We start from the raw sequence: 17928 nt of genomic DNA, 5'->3' as shown, positions 1-17928 counted from the left end.
AGGGAGAGGGTGACAGAGGGACACTCAACATGCACGGGAGTCACTGGTTTTGAACGCAAACAAACCTTAGTGGTGTCGGTGTCAAACCTTCAGTGTGTGTACATTAGATACACCAGGGGTCACCAACATGGAGCTTGCGGGCACATGGACCATGAGAGGGGCCCTCAGGAGCTAGTCACCAATGAGCTCCAACTAAAATCTGATTTACTTTCTAAGATTCAAACTCACAAAGATAAATACATATGGAAGATGTAGTTAGCAAAGTTAAATACTACGGGGCGCTGATTGTAAAGTTGCACCTACTTAAAGGCACACTGTGGACTTTTTTTTACCTAAAAACCCATATGAGTTATTTTAAATGATTCCTCAGGCCAATATACAGCGCTTGACAGTATCAATGCTCCTAGCAGGGCTTCCCTCTTGAAATACCTACTATGTAAGTTTGGAGGAGACTTTTACCAGGTCATGTGACCTGGAGAATGCCTGGAGAATCTTTCACTTTACGGCAGTCACATGACCACAGGCTCGGATATATAGAGTTACCACGTGACGTCACAACATACAGGAATTTCCTGACCCGGCACCATTGATGTGGGCAGCTGAATTGAGTTAGCCTCTGTTTACAGCCAAAAGAGTACAACATGGTAGTTTTGCGTTGGGTTAATGGTGCACTAATCGTCGCGGTAGTTCAGTTAAATGTGGATTCTTTAGTATGGGAAGTCGGCAAGTCAGATCCGTAACTTCGGGATAAGGATTGGCTCTCAGGGCTGGGCTCGCGCAATGGTTACAGTCCATGGGCTGGAGGAGCAGGTGCCGCCGGAGACCCGGTGCTCGGCCCGCCTTACCGAGTCGGCAGCACTTCCCCCTACTCCCTGGCTTTGCCGACGTTGTTGGCCCCCTTCGCCAGAGGTCGGAGGGGACAGGTGACCCGGCGTGCGCAGGGTCGCCCGTCCGCCCTGACCCCCGTGCGGAACCTTGCGAAGGGGGCCGACGACAGAGGTGCTTCCACAGCACTCTGGACCTGCTCCTGTCACTTAGCACGCCTTCCAAGTCAACGTTGCGCACCTCAAGAACTGACTGCGACATCACCAACGATGTGGAGCGCCGTATACGCCTTGCCTTGGCGGCCTTCGGCAGACTGGCGGGTCGTGTCTTCCTCAACCGTGACCCAACCATCCGCACGAAGAAAGCTGTCTTCAAGGCCGAATGTCTCTCCACCCTGCTGTGGTTGTGAGGCATGGGTGCTCTACCGTCGGCATGTGCCTTCATCATTTGCCTTCAGAGAATCCTTGGCCTGTGATGGTGTCACAAGGTAACTCGCACAGTGGCCCATCGGCGAGCTGCTCTTCCATCAGCCGAGTCCTTCCTTCTTCGTCGCCAACTACGCTATGTCGGCCATGTTATCCAGATGCCGGCCAACCGCCTTCCCCAACGAGTCCTCTACGGAGTGCTCAGTAAGCGCAAGAGAAGCGCTGGTGTACTGAAAAAGTGATACAAAGACCACCTGAAGGCCACCCTCAAGAAATGCGGAATCCCACCTGCTGGCTTCGACTACGCCGGCACCAGCAAGCTGCAGGCCCCACAGAAACCGATTTCGACTGTCTCACCTGCAGCATTCATCACGATTCGCGCATTGAGCTCTACAGTCACCTTCGGAGCAATATCTGAAGAAAAGAAAAGGCAAAAAAATATCGACGGACTAGCTTAGTAGTAGTAGTAGTATATATAACTGATATATTTTTAAAAACGCAAGGTGATTTTTTTTTTTTATAAAATTGTATTAACCATTTGCATAAATTAGAAGAAATAAAGTGTTTCACATTGAAACCTCAGAATTTCCTACCTTTTTAAGTTCCATCTCGCCTTCCTTATTATTTTACCCTCTAATTGAAGTGAAACTGAGAAAATGTAGTATTTAGGAGGTCTTTTTCTAACTGGTAGCCCTTCGGACTATTCAGTACCATTGAAGTAGCTCACAGTTTCATAAAGGTTGGTGACCCTGAGATACACGACGATGATGCTATAGGTCTGCGGTGGCGGGAGGAATTCAAATGTAGCCACATTTTTGACTGGAGAGGTTGACCCTTTATTGCCCACCTGCTGAACCGTGTCATTTTTAGAGAGGAAGTGGAAATCTTACTGCAAACCCATCCTGCCCTAAGCAGCATATTTTAGTCCAACATCAATAATGCAGTCATTTTGCTAGTAGAGTACCTTTTAACTCACCTGATCCCTTTGGCCCTCCCCAATAGAGAACTAAAGGTGACCTGGTGCAAGGAGATTGGGTTTGCTTTTATCATCTTTTAACCCAGTTTTTTCAACCTTGGCGTCGGGACCCCAAGTGGGTTCGCATGAAATGTCTAGCAAATGTTTTCTATACTGTCTTTCACTTTGTCAAATATAAATCTAGTTGTTGATGATGATGATACTAATAATGATAAAAAAAATATCTGAGCTGGCACAACTTGTCACTCCTCTGTATTTGTAATACTGTATTAAAAAAAAGGAAATTATTGATATCAAAAATAGGGTCACTATCCAAAAAAGTTTGCGAACCACTGCTTTAATCAAACCTAAACATACATATATTAATAACCAAAATTTCACCCATAGGCAAATGTGGTGAACATTGTTTTTTTTAAAAGAAATTTCTATTAATACCTATGTATGAATGTGGTCATCATCATTTCACCATAGTTTTCAAAACATGTACAGTTTACCATGGTGTGGTAAACTGATTGATAAATAATATACTGTAAATCTAATTATAATCTATAAAACAATAACTTCAGCTTCATGCGTCCTCAGGTACAAAGCTCTTATACAATAAAAGTAAATTTCCTTAAAGCAATCTTTGAAAATGAGTATTTAATACTATGATTATCCTTAATCTTCAATTTTAAATATTATAGTAACATTTAGATGACGGTAAATATTAGTTGTAGTCGTTACAGATTTTTGGACAACTGATTTGCAAATGTCATTATATTTGCCTTTTTAGTAGCTAATTGGTAAATACATAGAAGTGTGGGACGATACACCAAGTTCACAATATGATGGACGATACTGGGCCAAAGATAACGATACAATATTTTTGGAAAGAAAGAAAAGCGTTCTATTTTTATCTGACCCCCACCCTACCCTCGACGATACATCTTGTGATTTTTAATATCATGATTTCTTGTCACACGATATATCTTCCCGACATAGAAATAATGTAAAATACCACTTGATGTCAATCAGTTTAAAAAAGCTTCAGTGGCCAAAAAATAAGTTTACTTCATATTGTCTTGCAATGTTAATTTTGTCTTGAATTATAAACTTATTAAAATGTCATTGCTTGGGATGTCCCGATACAACTTTTTCATTTTCGATATGATAACGATATTGCAGCCTTGAGTATCGGCCGATACCAATATTGATCCGATATCAGCATGAATCATACATTTCATTTTTTTTTCTTTAATAATAAAAAAAATACTTATTTTGTAGTGTGGAATGTTAGAAAAGGCTTGATCAAGTGATGTCACTCAAACAAAGAACAATAGTCAGCAAAAGCAGGTATGAGAAAAACTGACCCATTTATTATTAACCAAATGGTTACATACATTTTAACTTTCAATATAATATCTACAGTATTTTACAATTGAATAAAATAAATAAAAAGCGAATTGGAAAAAAAATTATGAAATAAAATAAAAATCGATAAATCGGGAAATTTGAATCAGATATTTCTTTTCACCCTAATATCGGACCGATATTCGATATCGAATCGGGACACCCCTAGTTGTTGCATGATTAAACAACAGAGACTATACTGTATATATTAAATTTACAAAGTATGATCTAAATGAATGAAACCAAACACGTTTTAAAGGAAATATGTATTACTTATAAAGCGTTATATACTCATATTTGATCCTATATACTGTATGACACACTTGTAGAATATCTATTTCACATTGTTAATCTACCCAATTCTTATATAACATGCCTCGTTCTGATCATTTCCTTTAACCAAATCCCCTATACATTAGAGATAATCTTTAGTTGCAAGCTGCTCACTTCATAGAGGGTTAGATTAAAATGTATATTAGTAGTCAGGATAACAAAACAAAACTATACATTTTCCCTCCCAATGAAACCATTATCTTAATGATATTTGATTTTTTTTAAAGCCTGACAACTGTTGAGCAAAGGCCACGATTCATTTGTGGGGATGAGCTGGTGTTGTCCATTTTGTGTGCGCTTTTAGCTGTGATATTTTCAGATCACATCTGTAGGAAAATAGGGCTTTTGTTGTGAAAGATAACTTTTTTTTAAAAGAAGTTCTGTGTAGAGAAAGAGAGGAACGGGCTTTATGGATGCTGTTAGAGATGTGAGAGATTCTTGGTTCCTCTACTCTTGTAAAAATAGCTAACCTATTTTTATTTTTTTTTCATCACTTATACGTGTGTCTGAAACACCAGAACAGCACATTGCTTGGACAGAGACTGGCTGGCAGAATGGATAGTGTTAACGGTGTTGTGTGGGATTTGGACAAAGTGTACTTTAGGTGTGTTTAGTGTGTCTTTGTGAGTAGCTGCGCTGCAACTGCAGGTTCAATAGTGTGTGTAAATACATTTAAATCTGTAAATAAGGTGCATGATTATTACTTAATACTAGTTTATATCAGGAAATGTAAAATCCTATTGATATATTAGGCTAAGAGGCAATATACTCTAAATAACGTCTCATGCTCAAGGTAATCCTACAGTATGCATTCAATGCAGATGCAAGAAATTTAACTCTGTTTGGTGCAAAAGCATCTAATGTGATTATTCTATCATCATTTAAAAGCTTTTTAATTCTGCTGAGGCTATAAACCTTTTCCAAATTTCCATATCTCTGTTTATGATAATTCTAGGGTAGGTGATTTTTTACGTGTGAATATTCTGTCTGTATGAATTCAAGACTTAAATACTACAATCCACAAATGATCCATAGAATTACGTTTGCATGAATAATAACTGCAGGAGGGCTCGTTGAAACTTTTCTCTCCCATCTAAAGCTTTCAATTAGCATTGCTTTCAGGAATTTTTTACATCTTGCACACTATAAGTCAGAGATGCTTTGACCATTTAGTATTATGATGAATGTTATTGTTATAACCGCATTCTTCTAAGTCTCTGTGTGTCTGTTTATTTCAGGGGGGCATTTTCCGTAGTCAGGAGGTGTGTGAAGATCTCTTCCGGACAGGAGTATGCTGCCAAAATAATCAATACCAAGAAACTTTCTGCCAGAGGTATGAAACACAAATGCAAATAAAACATGACAAATGGGATCAGAGCGACTGGTGACTGTCTATTTTGGGTCTCTGGAAGAACCAATTTTTCTCTGTGTGTGAGTATGTGCATGTGTTTGGAATAAAATCATGAATTTCCCCATTTTATGTACTCTAGAGATCCTAGGTTCCCAAAGTGGGGTACGGGTACCCCCAGGGGTACGCAAATTGTCATAGGAGGTACATGAATATAAACTACAATATAAATAGAACAGTTAATGTTAATGCTATGTTAATGTTAATGCTAGGCTAATGCTAATACTAGGCTAATGCTAGGTTATTGTTATTGCAAGGCTAATGCTAGGTTAATGTTAATGTTTGGCTAATGCTAATGCTTGGCTTCTATTTGCTATGTTAATGCTATTGCTAAGTCATTGCTATTGCTAGGTTAATGCTAATACTAGGCTAATGCTATTTCTAGGTTAATGCTATTGCTAGGCTAATGATAATGCTATGTTAAAGCTAATACTAGGTCAAAATTAATGTTGTTAATATTATTATTATTCCTCAACAGGATAGGTTAAATTAACTGTAGGGCTACATTGTATATGACATTACATTATTATGTTTTTTAGGTGTACATGGCTTCAGGTTAAATGTCTGAAGGGGTACGGGATTATCAAAAGTTTGGGAACCACTGCTCTAGATATATGCTCTTACTGTATGTACATGCACTCACTGATATGATTTTGGTATATTTTTTTTTATTATCTGTGTTATTTTATTATTTCCGTACAATTTAATGCAGATACAGTATTACCTTGTATACATCCCTGTATGTTTAGTGTGTGCATAGTTTCTGTATTGATTCATGGCTATGGCTGGTCTTGTTGTCCCAGAGGCAGATCTCTTGAGAGGCCGACCCAGTTCTTTCACATCCGTTACTGTAATTGTAGCCACTGGCCTGCTTGCCTCAAGATTAGGACACACACTCACACCCTGACACACGAAAACACGCGCACGGACACACACATGAACAAACGTGCACACATGCAATCTCAGTCACGACCGAAGAACTGCCAACAACTGGTAATCATGAACCAGTGTGTCTGTGTCTGTTTTTTTTAAAAAAAAAAAAAAAATTTTTAGATAATTTTTTCCATTGTGCACTTGTTTATGATGATCAATGGTTGTCGTCAGAAGAGATACTTGGTGTAATCTCTGTGAATATGAATAACAGGCCCAAAAATCATAATTGATTATTATTTATACCAAAGAGGTAATACATTCACAGTTGTCTCTCTGTTTGCAGGATTATGTCAAAATACATAATGGATTTTTACAAAATTGTAACCAAAGACAGACCTTAAGCCACGGAAGATTCCATTAAATTTTGGACGGGATCTGGATCACTATATTGATTTTGGATCAGTTTAAAACCGATCTTCATAAAATTTGACTCAGTTACGTTGGGTTGGTTCCTAAATTATCCCACTGAGTTTCATCCAGATTGGATTATAATTGTGCGTTTCGTTCATTTGGACATATATGGCTACTAATGGGGACAGAATTTTCTTCCAAGCCTTTAAAGTGTGAATGATCATCGTACTAACAGGAACACTGATTCAGATAACTGCCAACAGTCTGGCAAAGAGGATATTTGGTGCTTGGTGGAGGTTTGTGCTCTCTGAGTGCTCTTGGTATCTATTATCTTGGTTGATTTGCATTTATTTTTAGTATGTTCATTTGCCATTTCTTACCACTACTTGCATCCTTAGTTTCTTTCCATATTTAAATTTTAAACAATGTCGTTTTCATTTGAATCTTTAAAATAATTTATATTTGGGTACCTTTTTTTAGAAAGTATGGATATCTAAAATCTTTTGTTTTCATGAATTAAGGAGTCGTCTTGGATGCATTAAGTCTTTAAGCCTTACTGTTTCTTGTCATGTGATGAATGTCACTCTTTGCTGATTGGAATAATTGAACTGACAATCTTAACACCTGAACCTGAAATCAAAAGTCCCATTTAATGTCATCATGATGTGTCTGTCATCATTTACTGCAGCTACTTGCAGCTCCCACACAGAATGCCCACACTGACATGGCAACAGTTTTTAATCCCTGCTTTCATTTCTACCAATCCCGTTTCTTCGCTACTTTGTTCTGCCCATGTTGACCTTCCCTTTGAGCGCTGTGGTGGTAATGGACACCTTGAAAGACGGATCAGTGTCTCACCGTTACAGCGACAGATTGTCCAAAATTACTACAAAGAATCGCTCTGCTGATGCATGTGGGTCTGCACAGACTAACGCACGCATTAATTCTTCTATCTTGTATGTGTGGGCGACCATGCTTGGGCTTGTGTGTACATATGGAGGTTTACATACCAGGCATGCTGGCGTGTCAGATATGGTCTTACCCTCTTTCTGTGATAAGCCCTGGAATTGCAACTCTGATTCCCTTCTCTCTGGCAGGATCGTGACCTTCCCCCAACCCTTCTCCAACAGCGAGTGCATTTGCATATGCGAGAGCATACACACACATGTGCAAGTGTATAAAGTTGAAAGGGGTTTATAGTAGGATTGGTGGCAGGGATGCAGGCAGATCAAGGCTCCGTTTTGTATGTGCGCGCGCGTGCAATTCTAGTTTTGCAGTCGCACATGTGCATGTGTTGGGCCTATAGGAGCAGTGGCAGCCCTGCAATCTGCAATCCTGGTTATGCAGCATTTCATTAAAAACTGCAGATGAGTCAGTGAATGAGTGGAGGCAGCAGAGGAGAAGAAAAGGAGAGGAAATGCCGAGGCAACAAAAGAAAAAGGGATAATAAAAAGAAAATCAGAGAAAAGCCAGTTCTTGCTCATGCCTGTGTGTTTGTGCACATCATATTCCTGGCAGCAGTCAAATGTTTGTCCTCTCGTCACATGCCTGTGTCAGTGTCCTTGTCACTTTGACTCTGTCTGCTATCTTTTGTCACTTTGCATTTGCCTGTGACGGCTTGTGTGTGTGTTTGTGTTGTTTCTGTGCTTATCTGCAACCTCCCTGGATGTGTGTGTGGATCTTTGCTATAGCGTTACTGCTTCATTATGTGGCTTTAGTTGTGCAGGTAAATGTTTTCCATGTAACATTTTCATAAGCGCATTGAGATGACTTTGTTGTAAATTGCGTTATACAAATAAAGTTGAATTGAATTGAATTAACATTTAAAAATGAGAAATCTTGCTTTGTAGTTGGACAAGTATTGCCCTGAGTTAGTAGAATAACCTGATGTGGAGATAAGAAAATCTTTTTAAAGGTTCACTTTGTTACGACATTTATGTAGCAAAATTACCATGTAAATTCTAACATTATTGTAATTATAATCCAATTTGTAATATGCTTCAAAGTTAATATTTTTTCCTTAACAGTGGCATTATGTGGTCTAGTACATTTAATGGAAGATGATTCATTTAACATTTACATTTCGGGGTTTCTTGCATTTTGAGTGATCGTGTTGTTTTTAATCTCGTGTATTTGTTTCACTTTGAACCTAATGTAAGGATGGAGAGTGTAGGGATAAGTGGGGGTGGGATTGTGGGAGACAGGGGGAAGGATATGGAGACAGACAGAGAAACAGGAGGGAAAGGAAAGAAGGAGGGATCAGTGGGAAGATGGGGGATCACATGACTCACTGGGTACTTGGAGGCTAAAAATAAATGTTGGTGTGCTCTCACTCTCTGTGTCTCTATCCCTTGCACATGCATGCACGTACCGAGTATTGAAAATATGTATTATTATTTTCTGTCGTACATCTCTTGGATGACAATTCAGACGACCAAATAAAAAAAAAATCTGCTTTTATCAAGGATTTATCAAAGTAAAATACATAACTCACCTTCCACATTTCAATGTATGGCTAGGCTAGTGTTGTTATATGTATAATGTAGGTTAAAAGATTAAAACTATAATCCTCTGTTTATGGCCATTTTGTCACCAGAAAGGAGCGATCATGGGTTTGAATTTGAACTGGTCAGGGTCTGCTGTGTGTTGCTATAACCATAAGATTCTCCGTTTACTCTAGTTTTCTCAAAAAACGCTTCACAGAAACATCAGGGAGCAAACCCATAACTGTCTGACTGTTACTAACAGAAAAAAAAGGTCATCTCGTTTTATACTGGACTTCATACTGAATCGTTCCTCTGTATTTTGTGGCTATCTTTAGAATTTTCTTGTGCACGCAGGTGATAACAACTGAATCAGCTCCATGGCAACTGAGAAAACCCCATCTGAAAAGATGCTATTAAAATCTGTGGGGAAAACGCAAGCTTAGCTTTTTATAGTATTGTCAATAATGTGTTAAGAATCAGTTTGAAGTGCAATCTAACAAACTGGATTATATATATTCTCTCTTTTTAAGTTTTTTTATACTTAATTCCTGCAAGTTTGCTTCTTGACAACTTTTTACAAATGATCTAAACACACAACATAAAAAAACAAAAGAAAAAAAGCTTATATAGCTTAACTGAAGATGCACTATTTTAGGGATGAAGACAGTTTAAACTGATAAAATCACTGTTAAAGGTAAAATCCCAAACTCTTTGCTGCATATTATTTTCACCTCAGAATGTTGATATCGGCTCTTCATTTGGCAGAAGAAAGCCTTGTGTATGGGGAACAGGCTTAATGGACTGTGGAGAAGGCAGGAGCGTTCTTAATTACAGAGTACAGCATCTGCCTCTGTCTTCTACCACCTCTCTTTTTCTTCTCATTCTGCCTATTGTTCATCTGCCATTGTTTTAGTCTCTATCTTGTTCCCCAGCATTGTCCCTATACAGCACAGCTACAGTTGGTGGGTTTCAGAGGCATTAGTCTTGTCTCTCTCTGTATGTGACGTTGCAGAGCTTTCGCTAGAAAAAGACACAGAAACACAGGATTGTTCGATCAAATATTGTTAGTCCGTAGGTTATAGGTGTTTTTGTCATAATGTTTTTACAGCCCCTCTAAATCAATAAACTCAATAATTGAAATTTGCAGTACAATTGAAATGGGCAGTGATGTGTTGTCTTGCTGCTTTGCACATCTAAGGTTTAAGCCCAGCTGTTTTTTCACAAAGTGCCAATAAAAAGCTTTCATGACAGCTAAATATTTTTACTCTCTGTTCTGCAAAAGAATGAAATAAAGTACTGGTTCTAATGTGTGGGCCTATTTGGAAGCATTGCTGATATAGGTGATGATAGATATCTCTGACGATAAAGTATTGACCTCTTAAAGCATACTGACTTTTTCTTTCTGTTATTACTGTTTAGCTTCATTTATAACAATGGTTATCTTTGTTTAGCAGAGAAAGGTTTTGTTGCAGTGAGACCGTGGCCTTTTGTGATTTTTAAACATTTGATACCGTTATTTCCCTTGGTAATGATATTCTTTTCAAGGTATCTTTCAACTACTATTCTAATCGTATTAAAGTTTCAACCACTTTTCAATATTGGCCTCATTTGCACTTGTTTGTATGACACTGGATGAGATAAAACCAGACATAAACATTCCATATGAGACTCCCAGCCAGACACTTAGTGGAATTAGATTTCCAACACCAGCCTTTGTTTCCTCCTGAGAAATAAAAGCCATGAATGATCTGTCTCATTATTGTTCCTCTTGTGGGAGCCAGCAGATGGGGGTGGTTTGAACTTCTTGGATGATTTCATTAGATGTTTTGATTCTACAGGTGGTAGAATGTAACCTTGTGAAGAGGAAGGAGGAAGACTTTGTTGTTGGTAGAGGTTAGATAAGAACATTGAATTAATCGTCCATCACTGGCTCCCAAGGGATGATTGTTAATGGCTTTAATTCCCAGTATGTTCCCAGTTAAAACATACCAGATTTGCAACTTTGGTGTGAATAAAATGTGATATTAAAGGAATAAAGAATGCTTTTTTTTACAAGACAAATGGAGTTAATGGCATTCTTAGCTTCTACATTGTTTATTACAGTGACATTGTAGCAATGCGTACAGTAGCAAACCAAAATTAGACCTCGTTCCCAACACATTGAAGTGCCATTACTATGAATTATGAATGCTTCTGTTAAAGAGTGATATCATCTGCATTCATCAAGTTTGAATGATGAAATATGGCTGTATTTTATGCCTAGGTTTGTTTTACTGAGGGGTAGGGAGCTGGGTTTTTTGTGTTTATGGCGAGCTTTTGTTGTGCATTGGAGCAGCCACAGCTGGCAGTCAGCTGCACGTTTTACATACTGGTGTGACAGAGATGATATGAGTGAGTAGAAGATAGAGTTTGACTTACAGAAGGACAAGTCTGAGAAGACACTGAAGTGATTTAGAGTAAGAAAGTCTAAGAAGAGTCTGGCACAGCTAAATGGAACGATCTAACGTCCCGACCAGTGCCTGAGGTGCACAAAATGGCCCCCACTGTGTCTACTGGTCATCCAAGTTTATTCCTATCCTAGCTACTCTACAAGGACTTTTAAGGAAAGTTACCAGACTAAACCTATAGTATAATATACAGTATGATCTTTTGTTAGAGCTTGCAATTAAAATTCACCACAGTTACAAAAAACAAGCTATGCTCTCCACACTTGTTATTATTAATGGCAGACTGCATCATTTTTTGGCATCTTGCATTTGTACAACTTTACGTTTGCTCACCAGGTTATGCGTGTATTTCATTTTGTATTTTAAGTCCGTCTTTGTCCTCTTGGCCTCTGCCTGTGTTTGAATCCACAGTGTGTGAAAAGAAACGCACATAGACCAACCGCTTCACTCTGCTGCAGTGCGGTTGCCAATGTATCAGGAACTGACTGTGAGAGAAAGAAAATAGCCATGGCGAGACAGGGCGCGGGCGGGGGAATAAAGGTGGGCTTTTGTCGGGGTCTGCTATGGAAATTCTGACATTTGTCTGCTGATGCAGTGATGCAGTGAACAATTTGTTAAAAAACCTTTTAACTCAGATGTCAGGGAACAGACAGGCACACAACAGGCATTAAAAAAAAGGTTCCGTATGAAAAGGGAGTTTCTCATTTTAAAGCATTCATGGAGCTACTTAATCACGACCAAATTGCCTCTGCAGTCACTCAAATTATTCAAATTCGTTGGTTGTGGAGGAGGATAACTTTGTCCCCGGCAAATCTGTAATAACTTCATGATGCCATCCTTTTACACCCAAATTACTCAGTGATATTCCCAGCTTCTGGTTGCTTGTATGAAAGGGAGAATGAAGGCAGCCTAATGGTATAAAAATGGCACTACTGAGTGCAGTAGCAGTGTGCATCGTTTTTATGTATATATTTTTTTTTTTTTTTTTTTTTTTTTACTGTAAACCCTTTAAACTCAATGATGAAACATAAGTAATACAAATATAAAGAGTTTGGATTCTGTCCATCCAATCCTATTTGTTATAATTCTAAAATGAAAGAATTGGCCTTAACATCTTCCAGTTAAAGAGAAAGGGAGAGTGCCGAGTTCACTGCAGGTATTTCAGGATTACAGGCTGACTATTCTACGAGAGGCTACGAGAGAACTGGGAAGAAGCTTCCAGGCAAACAGGAAGGCACAAGTTAAAACCCACTTTTAAGATTGGACTGACGAAATGGCAATAGTTGCTGGACTCATTGACCGTGTAATTTTTCACCACAGAAAACTGACGCAGAAACACGGACCGAGATAACAATAGCAAGCACACCTTACAATCCACGCGAGGCAATTAGGATACAAGTAAACAGGTGGGGAACATAGGAGGTCGATGAACTGTAATACTCCCATCCACTGACAGCAGACCTAAACCTAACCAGAGGTGTAGAGTACTGATATATCCTACTCAAGCAAAAGTGCTGTTACTTGATTGAAATTGTACTCAAGTACAAGTAAGTAATACATATATAGCTCAATTAAATAGTAATCAAAGTAAAAGGTACTAGTTACTTTTACCCACCATGTTTATTTTTAGAAAAAGACAAAATCTTGCACAATTGGAACTTATTTTATCTTCCACTAAGGCATCTGTATAAAACAAAAGGTTTGTCAAAATGTACAAAGCTTATTAAAATAAAATAACACCAATGAATTCAATTCAAAATAAATACAAATTTCGGGCTCTAAGTATAGCTACATCTATAGATGAACTCTAAAACTGAGAAAATAACCAACATTCAATACTGTTTTCGCGCGGTGCAGTACATTCATTCTGATTGGTCGGCTTATGATGTGTGTCTGGTCTTTTCATTTTTTTGTAGTTTAACGATGTCCATTGATTATTTTAAAACAATAACAGTTTGGTGTGGAAATGTAACTAATTACTTTACTTCTTTTAAAATGTAATTAACGTACTGATTTAGAAATACACTCGAAAAAGTACAAGTACCCATAAAAGCAACTCAATTACAGTAACGTGAATTCTTGTAATCAGTCACTTTCACCACTGGACCTAACTTAAGTTAAAACACAGAATCCAGACCTTCTAATATAACTACAAGCAATACACTCTTACACCCTAAACAAATGTTTTATTCTTGGTATTTAATTACTTAAAATTCTAGCTTATATACTGAGCATATATCTGTTTTTTTTAATTGTCTTTATCTGTTTAAATAGTCGCAGTGAACTGGAGCTTAACCCAGCTTCCTTTGGGTGCAGAGGATAAGATACAAACATTCATTTGGTGCATTGACCCAAACAGTCAGACACAGAAACTTTTATCAACCTAGCATGCATACATATATGGGACCGTGTGAGAAAGCTTAGTTTAGATCAGGGGTCACCAACATGGTGCCCGCGGGAACCATGTGTGGTGCCCTCAGGCCTGTCCTAACAGGAGCACTATAGTCACCAATGAGTTCTAGTATGTAGTCAGAGCCTTAGTAGATTTAAACTGCTGCACTCGACAAGTTTTTTGTATTAGTTAACCATCTGTGAATGTTTATTTGTACTAAAAGAGTGGGACAAATGTTTTTAAGTGTCACAGATTTGGTGTACGGGTTGTAATATACACACACATATATATATATATATATATATATATATATATATATATATATATTTATATAAATAAATATATATTCTTTTTTAAAAAGCGATGGATTTTTGTAAAATATTACACAACTATTCAAATGTGCAAATGCATCATTTTAAAATAAGTTCAAAGTTGTAAAATAGGAACACAACGATTTTCTGTAATATGTAATGTAATGTTCCTTTATTATCTTGCCCACTAATTACAGCGAACAGTTTGTATTTAAAAAAGGGCTTTTCAAATCGGTATCCCTTCAGATTATTCAGTAAACCTTTAAAGTAGCTCACAGGTTCAGAAAGATTGGCGACCCCTGGTTTAGATACAATTTTGATCTGATCAGTGCTAGAACAAAAACAGCAAAGAAACAGATTGGCATCATTATTGTGTGCAGAGGGTTGGTTGGTTCCATAATATCGGAAAAAGTACCTACAGATGGAATACTCATGTTGAGTTTATTCAAATATTCAATGTTGGAACAATATATTTGTTGGTCTGATAGATTTGACATGATTTAAAAATGTAACAGCAAAGGAGTGCAAATAGCTTAACTTCTATTGCTAGGATTATGTGTAACATCAGCACGTACAGCTGCAGTACAAGAAGATCATAAACGCAGATATTACAGCGATATTAAAGATCATTGTAGCTCTCACTGTGGCATCGTCGACACTCCGCTGTCAGTTTTGACAGCATGAGAAAAGAATCTTTCTCTGCCGTTTGGTGCTTGAGATTACACAGACACACTCCAGTACTGGAAAGCACTTTTTGTCAGCCAGTCCCAACTCATTGTTGTCAGGTGGAGACTTTGTGAGCATCAGGCAGATTTTAGACTTGCCTCCAGGGATGGAGGAAAATGTGTTTGACACATGATTTACTGTAATAATTCAGCTTTAGGATACCATACATGATAAATCCTTCACTTTTGCTTTACTTTTGAAATGATTCGGAGCATTTCAATTGTGCTGTCTTTATCACGAAGCCATACAAACACGTAGAAGAAGCTTAAACTCACTACAGTTGTCTATCCAGCCTATTTTTAGAGGTGTTGGTGTGTTTACTGTGTGATAGAAGAGATAGCAGGTAGCATGCCAAAAGCATTTCTAAATCTTTACTCACTGTTTTTTTTTAAATAAATATAAAATGTATACAGTTACAACAAGAAATAGTTATCTGTTGATTTACAGCAAGTATTGCAAATGGGTATCTTGCTCTCAAAGTCTAAAAGTTCCAACTATGTGTACGGCAAAAATGTTTTAGTGAATCCGCCCCTTAATGTCAAATAAACACAGAGTGTCATTCATGGCTTTTAAAGATCATGCATCATATTTTTTGCTGCTCCAAACATTGGCTTTCCATTTACCGTCACCCTGAGTGACATTTATCGACTGCACAGATGCTATAATTAAAATGAGAAAACCCACTGATTTTGTGCTTTGTGAGGAGTTTGCTAACTGTATGTGAACTCTCGATGTCTGCCATTTGCATGCAAGGCTGGTTCCACTGCAGAGGAGAGGAAGGGCCTGACGCTCTGATTGGTGCAGGAGTTGCTAGACAACAGAAGTCCAGCTGGCGAGGAGGTGGACTACCTGTGGTGGAGGGAGAGGGAGGAAGGAGGTAGAGTGACCGGAAAGCGGAGGTGAAAAATATAGGAGATAAAGAGTAAAACGTTTAAAGTCTAGAGTGAGGCACACAGCATCAGACACAAGTAACTTGGCATTACCACCGTTGTATTTGAATTATTGTTGCCAGTGTAATTGATGCAAGTCAAACACCAGCTTCTTTCAACCAGTATAGCTCTGTGAACCACCATCATCCACAATCAAATCAAAAAGTATTCTTCCCTAATTTCATTAAATTAAAAGATGAGGCAGTTTTGATAATTAGATCGTTTTAAAAATATAAGGTTGAAATAAGTAACCAAAATGTCATACAAACAGGAATGTTAAAGATGCCTTGACTTGAGTGCCTTTTAATAGAATACTGAAAAGTGCACATTTTAACAAGGGAACATACTGTTGCTGAGGTAAATAATTAAAAATACAGTCAAGCCATCATTCTGGCTTTAAAGAGTTTAAAGAGTTGGTTTCAAAAGCTCAAATGACTTAGTTATCAAAGCTAACACTACAGAAGGGAAGCAAATCTTAGGTTTTTGAGCAGTATTATCTCAAAGATTTAAAGCATTATGTCTTTAAATGCAAAATGTTCTAACTCTGTATCTGCTCGCAAGGTAATCAGATAAAAAGTACATATTTACTGCCTTCTAGTGTTCAAAGTTTGAATAGTGTTGCATTATAATTTTCTCACAGTGATGCAAAAGCAACTTCCTTCTCATTGAAAGTGAGTTTTTTCTTTCACTGACAGATTCACAAGTTGAAAACTCAAGGACTCAAGAATCTTCAATTGGCAGTCGTGTTCATGTAAACATGCACAGAACTAAATTACGTACCTGAAATAGAAAATGTATGTAACAAGTTAGTTCACTATGCAAGTATGCTCCTGCTATGAACCATAGTCATTGCCAAATTCCAGTTTGCATCATGCTCAAACCAAACTGTTTCTGGGTGGTTGTTACCAACACATCCCCAAGACCACTTATGCATTTGTTTTCAAGCCATTGAATACATAGATTTACTGCCTTGGAGTTCATCTATACACCCAATGGCTGGAATAGAAGCAATGGAAGTGATTGTCTCTGGTAACAGGGAAAAGAGGACTGCTGTCAGTTAGTAGCTTGAGCCTCGATCTTTAAAAGCTAAAGACCAAGTCTGAAACATTCAGCAATCAGGTTAAATCAATCATAAAAACAGCTTCTACCACCTAAAGAACATCTCCAGAGTGAAAGGTTTAATGACTCAGAAAGATCAGGAGAAGCTGGTCCATGCTTTTATCTCCAGCAGACTGGACTATTGTAATGTTCTGACAAGAATCCCCCAAAAGAGCATCAAACAGCTACAGCTAGTTCAGAACGCTGCAGCTCGAGTCTTAACTGAAACTGGACTAATGTGCTATGCTCTAATGTCTTTACGGGCGACCGTGGCTCAGGTGGTAGTGGGTCGTCTTCTGATCAAGGGGTTGGGGGTTCGATCCCAGTACCTGACTATGTGTCGAAGTGTCCTTGGGCAAGACACTGAACCCTAAGTTGCTCCCAATGGTCAACTAGCGCCTTGCATGGCAGTCCTGTCCCACTGGTGTGTGAATGTGAGAGTGAATGGGTGAATGAGCTGATATGTAAAGCGCTTTGAGACTGCTTCAGTGTGGTGATAAAGCGCTATATAAATCTAGTCCATTTACTATTTACACTGGATCCCACTAAGCCTCAGAATAGACTTTAAAGTTCTGCTACTGGTGTGAATGGATTTGGTCCAGAATCCATCAGTGAGATGTTAGTCAGGTATGAACCCAGCAGGTCTCACAGATCGATGGACACAGGTCAGATAGTGGAGCCCAGAGCTCACAGGAATTATGGTGATGCTGCTTTTAGTTGTTATGCTGTGAAAAGGCACTCTCTTTCTCTACTGTGTATGACTGAGAGACAGATCTTTTAATCATTTTATTGTTGATTTAATGTATTTACTGTTGATTTGAAACCCTGTTATTGTCTTATTGATTTTTAAACGTTAGACTATTTTTATTTTTTTTTTTCAAATAAACGGATTGATT

The 17928-nt window shown here is 38.2% G+C and overlaps 1 protein-coding gene across 12 annotated transcripts in view; it reads left to right on the top strand.

The window, feature by feature from the left end:
- Nucleotides 1–17928, top strand: part of camk2d2 (calcium/calmodulin-dependent protein kinase (CaM kinase) II delta 2) — a 46079-nt gene that overhangs the window by 1062 nt on the left and 27089 nt on the right. For all 12 annotated transcript variants that reach the window (XM_028476622.1, XM_028476543.1, XM_028476463.1 and 9 more), the window contains exon 2: nucleotides 5190–5284. In XM_028476622.1, the coding sequence (XP_028332423.1) occupies nucleotides 5190–5284 (95 nt within the window). The remainder of the gene's footprint in view (nucleotides 1–5189; nucleotides 5285–17928) is intronic.

Source organism: Gouania willdenowi, chromosome 1 (assembly GCF_900634775.1).
Source record: "Gouania willdenowi chromosome 1, fGouWil2.1, whole genome shotgun sequence".
Taxonomy (NCBI): Eukaryota; Metazoa; Chordata; class Actinopteri; order Blenniiformes; family Gobiesocidae; genus Gouania; species Gouania willdenowi.
This window is presented reverse-complemented; position numbering and strand designations above follow the sequence as displayed.